We start from the raw sequence: 11,151 nt of genomic DNA, 5'->3' as shown, positions 1-11,151 counted from the left end.
TGACAAGTATCTGTGATACTGAAGTAGTCGCGGGAAATTTAGTGGTTAAGTTTGTCTCCTGGTGTTCAAAATGAATTCTCAGAAGGAGAAGATTGCTAATGTCGAAGCCCTTCAGAATCAAGGCATGCACCTATTAAATAAGTAGTTTTATGTCATTGTGATCGAGTATAATTCTTGATTAGGTTCTAAATGTACATTTTACTATAAATGGATATTGATTTTGATTGATGTAATGTTTATAAATTATCAATTGCTGGTCTTTGTAAGCATGGCTGCAAATCAAGACTCGACCAGGGACGACACTGAAACAATTCACCGAGGGCCCCGGGAGACTCACTACGATCCCCATAGGATATCGTTTTTTACAAAAGTCATTTGAAGGGTGCAAGGGAAATTCCATTACCGTAGAGTAGTTTTCCAGAATTAAAAAAAAAAAAAAAAACTTCTTGGACTTGTTTGAAAACTAATGCATATAAAATGTTCGGCTTTTCCGTATTTTAATCATATTTGTTTACTACTCAAATAAATAAACATTTGAATGGAAGATTACAATATGTAAATAATGTTTTTTCATTTTTTTTGCCTCTTCTGCCTACGAATAGAAGAGAGTTTTAAGTAGTTAGTTATCTGAAATAGTTATTAAAATCTCTTTATTGACAAAAATTTAATAAACACACAAAATGCTATATATATGACAAAATATGCAAAATATGTGAGAGAAAGTTAAATTGACAGAAAGAAGTGGTACAAACATTTAATAATCGACAAAAAAAATTTTTTTTCTTGCTAAACCTCTATCTAAATGAACATTTGGGTCATCTGGTTCTCTCACATATTTCTTACTGTTGGTTGTAAAGGAAAATTTCAAACACATTTTGGCCTCAGGATTTTAGCAGGTTGAATTGACAAAGGCTTTTTATATGATGCAATATTATTGAGCTTTGTTAATTGTGGAGCAGGTGCGACTTTTTTATTTTATTCACTACCTTTCATTAATTTTGTGTAAATCTTGGTAAAAGTGGCATGCTCAGTGTGAGAGAAAATTGATGCTATCCACTTTGTCACTAGCAATTAATATGTGTATAGGAACAAAACACTTCTATTGGGCAATGGGAAGGAAATCCAGACCTTTCCAAGCAGGTGATCAATGGCAGAGCTTGTATAACATAGCATTATGGAGGATATGTAAAGTGACCAGACATCCTAGATTTCAGTCATTTGCCCCGCATTGCAAACTGGTCCCGGATTGCACATGTAGCCTCCATACTTAATGGCAAACATAATGAAAATCATTTGTATTATGTTTACCAGGAACCAGTGGTACAACAGATACAGTTTTTTGGGAAGTAAATATGCTGTGGATGTCAGCAAAAACAACTGACAGTAGAAACACTGAATGCAATTCTACAAGTTAAGTGCAATTTTGCTAATTATTGTGAAGAATTTTACAAATAAATAGCAAATAATGAAGAATTATGAAGAAAAATTCACCTACCGGAAAAATATATTAATTATATTATTTAATTTCTCTTGTTTTTATTGTTAAAAGAAGTATGCATTTTTATTATTAGTATTATTTCACAGAAAAAACTTAACCTTTTTTCACTAAACAAAAATAAAAATCGATTAAAACATGACCCCTCCAATAAGTGTTTTTCTCCCCTTCTAATTACAATTATTTTTCTCAGTTCACATCCTTCACGCAACTTTCTGTTCGTTATGTAGTGTAACACGAGGGGTACCGTATACTGAATTTCAGCCTTTCTGTGGAAAAAAAAAAAAATAAAAAAAAATAAAAAATATATATATATATATATACACATTATATTTGTTTTTTTAAGAAGTTTCATATTTTATTTTATAATTTTAGTTCAAAGAAGTCAATGTATTTAATTTGTATTTTGTATATATAAAAAATTTTTAAGAATAGGAGTATATTGTTTCTAGGGGGGGTTGAAAAATCCCCCCATAGATGTCCCACATTGGAATGCTAAGGATCTGGTCACTTTAAGGATATGTTACTATACTAGTAATTAAATATATAATTTGATGTTTCTTTATCCTTTAAAGTTTTCACTCCGGCCTTGGCTCGATACTATCATGTGTTCTCACAGATGATACTATCGAGACACTCTGGCCTTGGCTCGATAGTATCATGTGTTCTCACAGATGATACTATCGAGATACTTCCTATATCCTGTTCTAGAGTAGTAGTAGTGGCATGTGATGCAAGAAAGCAAGTGTATGAGCTTATGCAGCATTAGCCAAAAAAAAAAAAAAAAATTCACACAACCATTCCCTCTAAATGTTTGTCCAGTTCCTCCTTAAATTTATTTAACCTATCAATTTCCACAACGACAGATGGAAGTTTGTTCTAGCAATTAACCACCTGCTGGCTAAAGGCAAATTTCTGCACATCTATTCTACATCTGTCTTGTCTTTCCTTAATTTGAATTTATGCTCCTTAGGTTCGTAATCTGAACAAGTGGAAGAATCCTGTGCTGAATCAGAATTCAGCGTGCTCAACTCATTCAAGGCCTTATACACTTCAATCAGATCGCTGCGCAGGTGCCTAGTCTCCAGCCACTGCAATTTGCAGAACTTAAGCCTCTCTTGGTAAGAGGATCCCTTCATTCCCCTCATCAATCTTGTTGCCCTTCTCTGTACATGCTGAAGCAAATCTACATCCTTCCTAAAATGAGGCCTCCAGACCTGGACGTAGTATTCAAGGCGTGGCCTGACCATTGCCTTTTACAGAGGGACAATCACCTCCTTTTCTCTGCTAGCAAAATTCCTATATATCATTGACTTAACCCCATGACCTGCCCTGGCAGCTTGTCTGCATTGCTCAGAAAACTTCATATCTGACTGCACAATTACTCCCAGGTCTTTTTCATTTTCTACCACCTTAAGTGTAGTACCACGCAGTTGGTATGTTTCTCTGGGGTTACTTCTACCCATATTCAGTACTTTGCATTTGTCAAGGTTAAACTTCAGTTTCCACTTCTCAGCCCATCTTTCCAAATTTTCTAGATCCTGTTGCAGTAGCACACTGCCATTACTGTCATTAACAACCCTGCCAACCTTTGTATCATCTGCAAACTTCAAATGTTCAAATCTGTATATCACTATGGCTGTAGTGGAGGGTATATCCTTTGCTTTTTTCAAGAAAATAGTGTAAACAATCACCAAGAGCATGGGGGGGGAGTCAAATCAGGTCAGCTTTCTCAAGCAAAAAAATTGTTAGGGAACCTGGCAGAGGATGCCATTGTGCCTATGAGATGCCTTTGTGCAGTCTTATTTATGTCCCCGCCCCCCCCCCCCAAAAAAAGTATTTTATCAGAAATCTGTCAACTTGTGTTGACACCTTATGAATAAAGAAAAATTTACTTTAAAATGAACTCTTCACACTGCGTATAAGTTTAAATGTCATAAATTAAAAAATCACATTGAATATTATTAAACTATAGGAAGGGAGCCATTAAAACATAAATACAGTATTGTAGTTCTGGATCAGTCATTCAAAAAAGAAAACTTTACAGTACTATAAAGTATTTAAGGGCAAAGGCCTCATGCCATGAGGTAGAATGACTAATATGTAGGTTAGTGCAAATGCATAATTTTAACATACCTAACTACCAAAGTAGTTAAATTAATTAATTAAATTGGCATCGTTTTGGTTACATCTCATATTGTGACTGTCTTCACAACGAGTTGCCATGGTATTGTACTACCTCGAATAAATAGCACTTCACCTGTGGAGAAGACTATTGTTATTTATTCTATTTAGACTATTGATGGGTGGTGGTATCCGCTGAGAATAAATAACAATAGTCTTCTCTACTGGTGAAGTGTTATTTATTCGAGGTAGTACAATACCATGGCAACTCGTTGTGAAGGCAGTCACAATATGAGATATAACCAAAACGATGCCAATTTAATTAATTAATTTAACTACTTTGATAGATAGCTATGTTAAAATGATGCATTTTCACTAACCTACAACTTTACAGTACTCATTGATTATTTCCCTTTTTTATTGTTGTTGGGCCTAAGCAAATGTCATTTATATGTTGTTAGCAGTTAACTTAAAAAAATGCCTTTGCAGGTAGCACAGTTGGTAGAATCACTTTCCTCCCCGCACTGGGTGGAAAAAACCTGAATCCGAATTCCGTCGATGATATGAGGAATTTTTATGGGTCTTTTTCACAATGTAGCTGAGTTGGTCTCAGGCTGGAATGTCATGATTTTTTCCTCCTGGAAACTCAGGTTTTTCATCCAGCAAACAGACAAATCGACTATAGAACATGTGCTGCACCAATGGGCCAAAACATTATGACCAGCAAGTCGTTAAGCAAATCAAAGCAACTGCAGGTGAACTACGGCACAGGTCGGGACACAGTATAAAAAACACCTGATACCGAGTTCCGTTAATCAGTGTTACTCTTTTTCTTCAGATGGGAAAGGCAGCAGACTTAAGCGAGTTTGACAAAGGCAAAATTGTAATGGCCAGACAACTGGGTCAGAGCATATCTGAAACGGCACAGCTGGTGGGATGCTCACAGTCAGCCGTGGTTAGTACTTACCGAAAGTGGTCTGAGGAGAGGGAACCCATAAGCCACTGGCGAGATGTTGGGCAACCACAGCTCATCGATGCTCGAGGTGAATGAAGACTCTTCTGGATGGTACATGGCAAAAGAACGGCGACTGTGGCGCAGCTGGCCAGAAATTGGAATGCACTGGTGATGGGAGTAATGTGTCACAACACCCAGTACATCGAACCCTGCTGAAAATGGTGCTGTTTACCAGCAGGCCACTCTGAGTGCTCATGCTAACCACGGTTCACCGGTGACAGCATCTACAGTGGGCACACGAGCATCGAAACTAGACCTTGAGTGATTGGAAGAAAGTTGTCTGGTCCGATGAATCACGTTTCCTGTTGCACCATGTGGACGGCTGGGTACATGTGCGTCGTATACCTGGGGAGGTGATGGCACCTGGATGGTGGAACGAAAACAAGCTATTGGCAGCAGTGACATGCTTTTTGGCATGCTGGGATACCCTGGGTCCAGTCCATGTGGTGGGCACTCTGACGTCTACCACCTACCTAAACATCATTGCTGACCAGGTACACCCTTTCGTGGCAACGGTCTTCCCCTCTGCGGTGCATTCTTTCAGCAGGATAATATGGCATGCCACGCTGTCTGGATTGTTCGAGACTGGTTCGCGGAACATGAGGAAGACTTCCAGGTATTGCCCGGGCTTCGAAAATCCCCAGACATCAATCCCATTGAGCATTTGTGGTTTGTGTTTGAACAGCAACTCCAAACTGCAGCATCTCGACCATGGACCTTACAGGAGTTAAAGGATCTGCTGATTACTTGTTGGTACCAGATATCACAAGACACATTTACAAATCTTGTTGCATCCGTGCCTCGTCGGGTACGAGCTGTTTTGGCTGCATGTGAAGGACCAACATCATATTAGGTAAGTGGTCATAATGTTTTGACTCATCAGTGTATTCACAGACATAATATACATTGGCATTAGTAGAGGCACATGATGCAAGTAAGCAAGCTTATGCAACATCAGCCAAAAAAATAAAAAAACCCTTCCCATTTCACTGATCCATTCATTCCAAATATTAGTCTAGTTCTGCCTTGAATTTATTTAAGCTATCAACTTCCACAACTACATATGGAAGTTTGTTCCAGCAATCAACTACCCACTGGCTAAAGTCAAACTTCTGCACATCTATTCTACAACTGTTTCTTCAGTTTCAATCTATGCCCCCTCAGGTTGTAATCTGAGCAAGAGGAAGAATCCCATCAGCATTAAGCCCGCTCAATCCATTCATGGCTTTATACACCTCAGATTGCCTCACAGGTGCCTCATCTCCAGAAGCTGCAATTTGCGGAACTTAAGCATTTCTTCATAAGAGCACCCTTTGTTGCCCTTTCTCTGTACTCGTTCTAGCAACTCTACATCCTTTCTAAAATGAGGCCTCCAGACCTGTACGCAGTACCCAACTGTGGCCTGACCATTGCGTTATACGTTATACAAGGGGATAATCACCTCCTTATCCCGGCTTACAAAATTCTTGTATATCATTAGAATCACCCCATGACTTACTCTGGCAGCCTGTTGGCACTGCTCAGAAAACTTCATATTTTACTGCACAATTACTCCAAGGTCTCTTTCATTCTCCACTACCTTGAGTGTAACACCACATAGTTGGTACATTTCTCTGGCGTTACTGCTACCCATATGTAGTACTTTGCATTTGTCAATATTAAACTTCAGTTGCCACTTCTCAGCCCATCTCCTTAACTTTTCCAGATCCTCTTGCAGCAGCATACTGTTATTAACAACCCTGCCAACTTTTGTATCATCTGCAAACTTTGACATTAAGCTTGATATGCCTTCGTCAATATCATTGATAAATATACAAAACAACAATGTGCCCAACACCGAACCCTGAGGGACACCACTAATAACATTAGTCCACATAGAGCAGTACCCATTGACCACTACTCTGTCTTCTCCCACTCAACCATCCTTTTATCCATTTTAGCAGCTTGCCCTTAATGTCTTTCTGCTCCAGTTTGTACAGTAGTCTTCCATGTGCAACAGTATCAAAAGCTTTCCTGAAATCCAAGTATACAAATATGTATGATATCAAAATTATTTTTCCATCAAGTTCCTTTGTGACCACATCATAGTATCCAATGAAATTGGTCAGACAAGACTTACCCTTGACAAACCCATGCTGTGTCTGAATTATTGCTGCAGTCTTGTCTAAATAATCCTGTGATGCTTCTTTAACCATTATTTTTCCTGGAACAGAAGTCAAACTAAAAGGTCTATAATTACTTGTCACTGTTTAGCATTATAGAGGCATATGATGCAAGAAAGCAAGCTTATGCAGTATCAGCCAAAAAAAAAAAAAAAAACCTCCCATTTCACCCCTCCATTTAGGCTATCAACTTCCACAACAAAAGATGGAAGTCTGTTCCACCAATCATTTACCCGCTGGCTAAAAGCAAATTTCCACACATCTATTCTACAACTGTCTTTTCTCAATTTGAAACTGTGCCCCCTCAGGCTCTTAATCTGAGCAAGAGGAAGAATCCCATCAGCATTCAGCTTGCTCAACCCTTTCAAGGCCTTATACACCTCAATTAGATCAACTCGCAGTTGCCTACTCTCCAGGAGCTGCAATTTGCAGAACTTAAGCCTTTCTTTGTAAGAGCATCCCTTTGTTCCCCTCACCAATCTTTGTTGCTCTTCTTTGTACTCATTCTAGCAACTCTACATCCTTCCTAAAATGAGGCCTCCAGACCTGTACACAGTACTCTAGGTGTGGCCTAACCATTGCCTTGTATAAGGGGCAATCACCTCCCTGTCCCTGCTAGCAAAATTCCTATATATCATTGACACGACTCTATGACCTGCCCTGCCAGCCTGTCTGCACTGCTCAGCAAACTTCATATTTGACTGCACAATTACCCCCAGTTATTTTCCACTTCCCTGAGAGGTTATTTGTGATTGCTTGATTTATTTTTACTTAATAAGTACTCCTATGATTGCAATATTGTATTTACAACTTCAGATTTTTTTTTTTTTTATGAATTTTTAAAAACTTAGTAAGCTATATAATGGTGCCATCACATTAGGGTTCTTTCCCCCCCCCCCCCCTTTTTTTTTCAAAATTTATAGTACTATTTGCAGACTCAATTCAAACATAAAATTTCACGTTCATGACTTAATTTGTTATTTTTTAAGAATTATTTTTATGAAATCATCACTTTTAGGACTTCCACAAGTTGGTCTTTTGACATAAATAAATAACAGCAGCCTTGCTTTTTATGATATTATTTAGTATTTTTGTGGGAAGCTGAGTGCCAAATATTCAAGCTTAAGTTCAGTAAACATTGATTACATCATGTGAGGGGAAAAGTCAATTCCTCTGAAAGTACTTGTCTTTTTCTTAATTTTGCCTAACCTTTAAAAACTAAATTATCTGAAAAATCAAAGCTTTATTAATTGCTGGACATATGAAATAAATCACAAATCCTTGGGGGGGGGGGGTCCTCCTTGACTACAACTGTTATTTCTGTACAAAAAAAATGGATGGTGAAAAATGGGGCTGTGAAGGTATCTTGAAGGATTAACAGTAAATGGACAGGTCTTGATGTTTATATTGTAATTTCCTTATTATGACCTGAAGCTGCTAAACAGTATAGCAGTATATAGCAAATAGCTCATACCTGAGGTGGGTATGAGCTCTTGCCCATCCTCTGAATGGACTAACTTTGGCATATTGTAAGCCATTTTCACATTTTTCCTAGTTGGTTTCAGACAGGTTTGCATAGTGTTGGTATCTGTTGCGGTCTGTTCTGTTGAAGGATTCTGTCTATTTATTACAGAACAGAAAAAACAAGGAAGAATCCTTTCAAAGAGATTGCTCCCTTAATTGTGAGGCTGTTGCTACAAGTTCTTTAATTTTCCATTGCCTTTGAAAGGACTTGTCTTTTGCTTAATTTTGCCAGCTCTTTAAAAAAACAGCAATAAATCCTCTTATACAAATGGTTATCTTCTTAGCAATAATGCTGACATACCAGTAATTTTTTTTTTTTTTTAATATATTTTTTTCCAGATATCCCACAAGACCAAGGGTTCCTGTCTTTCTTGTCATCTCTTCCTGAAGTAAGTAGATTAATTCTAGAAATACAAGTTTCAATGCTAGTTATGTTTCATATAAACTAACAAAAAAATTTGATTGTTTACCTATTGTGATTAATATTATTTCTATTATGTATATAATAATTTAATTGAACACCTGTTTGATACTTTATTTTAAACCTAAATATCTTAATTTCACTCTGCAGTGGCAGACAAAAAAACTGCATCACTTGTGAATTTTGCAAATAATGGGTTTTGCGCTGCATTGTGGTTGCAGAAATGTTGAAATGCATGTTAGATGGGATATATATATCTGTGAATGAAATCCAATAAAAAGACTCCACCTGATATACCTAATTGCCATAAATATCTTCCCAAATGGTAAAATGCGTAATTAATTAATGAGAAATCATGCAAATGGCAATCGTGACAATCAAACATAAATTTTATTGCATATTTATAATAGTACATTTCAGTGTACAAACAGAAATGACAAGTTAACGTAATAGTATTATGTACTGTAAATCAGCAAAATAAGTCCTCAATATTTTGTTGTTCCTCCTCAAGCTGCAATTACAGCCTTGGAACGATCTGGCATGGAGTTAATCAACTTCTGGATATACGGTTGCCGAATTTCATGGTACCACACCCTTACAATGCTCTCCTGCAGCTGAATCTTACTTGTTGGCTTCTGAGCAATTTTGTACAAGTTTCAATGCTTTACAGTCGGTGTTATGCAGTCAGGATGGTATGCCTCCGATTTTTGTCTTCTGACCTATTGCTTCCCATCCAAGCTGTGCAGGTTGAATTTCGATTTGTCAGAAAAGATGACGCTGTCCCATTGCCCTTTTGTCCATGAAACATGCGTTTTAGCTCAAGCAGGTCGCTTCTTTCTCATTTGTTGGGTCAACAAAGGCTTCTTCTTGGGCCGATAGGCATGCAGACCACATTCCGAAAGCTGTCTTTGGATAGTTCGTGCATATGGTTCAACACCAGAGGCCCTATCAAAGTCCAGTTTTATATCAGGAGCACTAGCATGGTGATTACAAAGGCATAGCTGTTTCAAATATCGATCTTGGGAAGGCATAGTCACTCTCTTAGGGGCCTGATCCAGGTCTGGTATTCACATCACCAGTTTCACGCTTTAATTTCAGCACCCAGGATACTGTTGACTGGTGGCAGCCTATTTTATCAGCAATAGCACATGTAGAAAGCCCTTCCTGGGACAGCAACAGCTACACTTTTTTTTCCTTGATGTCAACTGAACATATGTAGCCATGCTTACACCTCTGCAAAACAGGATACTAATGAGCGTGTATACCCTTCTAACGCTGTATATATATAGAAACGGCTGGTGCAATACTTTGCAATTACTGTCTGATGCAACACCTTTGCTTTGCAACAAACAATATCTTATACATTTCACTATAAATGTTACTTTTTTAAAGGTGATGCAGTTTTTTTGTTTGCCACTGTATATAATAATTCATCAAAAAATGAAGACAGAAGATACTTGTTGACATTGCACTTGAATTTCTGTGGATTGTAATTATAGGAAATACACGTGAAGGAATCTTCCTGAGAACATTAGCATTAGTAAAGGCATATGATGCAAGAAAGCAAGCTTATACAGCATCAGCCAAAAAAAAAAAAAAAAAAAAACTTTCTCATTTCACCCATCCACTTGCTCCAAATGTTTGTCTAGTTCTGCCTTGAATCTATTTAAGCTATCAACTTCTACAACAACAGATGGAAGTTTGTTCCAGCAATCACCCACCCACTGGCTAAAGGCAAACTTCTGCACATCTATCCTACAACTGTCTTTCCTCAATTTGAATTTATGCTCTCTCAGGTGTTTATTCTGAGCAAGAGGAAGAATCCTGTCAGCATTGAGCATGCTCAAACCATTCAAAGCCTTGTACACCTGAATCAGATCACCTTGCAGGTGCCTAGTCTCCAGACACTGTAATTTGCAAAACTTAAGCCTTTCTTCATAAGAACAACCATTTGTTCCATTCACTAATCTTGTTGCCCTTCTCTACATCCTTCTTAAAATGAGGCCTCCAAACCTGTATACAGTACTCAAGGTGTGGCCTTGAGTACTGTAGAAGAGATAAATGGGGAAGAGGAAAAGTTGGTTCTGTGACTTTTGAGCTGGACAGTGAATGTATGCTGATTGATAGCTACAGGTGTTTGGAAGAGAAGTGGGGAATTATAGATACCTGTGGAAGTATCTGAAGAAAAGGCAACCAGCAGAAATTGAATGTCTAGAAGACAGAATATAGAGAGACTTGTCGTCAATTAACCTAACTGGCTTCTTTTGAACAGCTAAATGCTTGGGTAAGGTTTTGGTGGCACTAGTCCAACCCTGATCTAGGAACCAGTGTTCTCCCCAGGATCTATTGAATGGGTACACCGCCCGGCTAAAATTTAAGCAATTCTCATGGTACCATATGGTACTGCTCA

General features: G+C 38.0%; 1 protein-coding gene across 1 annotated transcript in view; it reads left to right on the top strand.

Moving 5' to 3' along the window:
• spel1 (DNA mismatch repair protein spel1) overlaps positions 1 to 11,151 on the top strand; it is an 89,882-nt gene continuing 78,731 nt past the window's right edge. Inside the window, exons 1-2 of the mRNA XM_090378568.1 lie at positions 1 to 122; positions 8,660 to 8,709. Coding sequence (XP_090234694.1) covers positions 71 to 122; positions 8,660 to 8,709 — 102 coding nt within the window. The 5' untranslated portion in view covers positions 1 to 70. The remainder of the gene's footprint in view (positions 123 to 8,659; positions 8,710 to 11,151) is intronic.

The sequence above is a fragment of the Mastigoproctus giganteus genome, chromosome 7 (assembly GCF_048544385.1).
Source record: "Mastigoproctus giganteus isolate SK-2022 chromosome 7, ASM4854438v1, whole genome shotgun sequence".
Lineage (NCBI taxonomy): Eukaryota > Metazoa > Arthropoda > Arachnida > Uropygi > Thelyphonidae > Mastigoproctus > Mastigoproctus giganteus.
The sequence above is the reverse complement of the archived record's forward strand: the minus strand, read 5'-3'. Positions and strand labels throughout refer to the sequence as shown.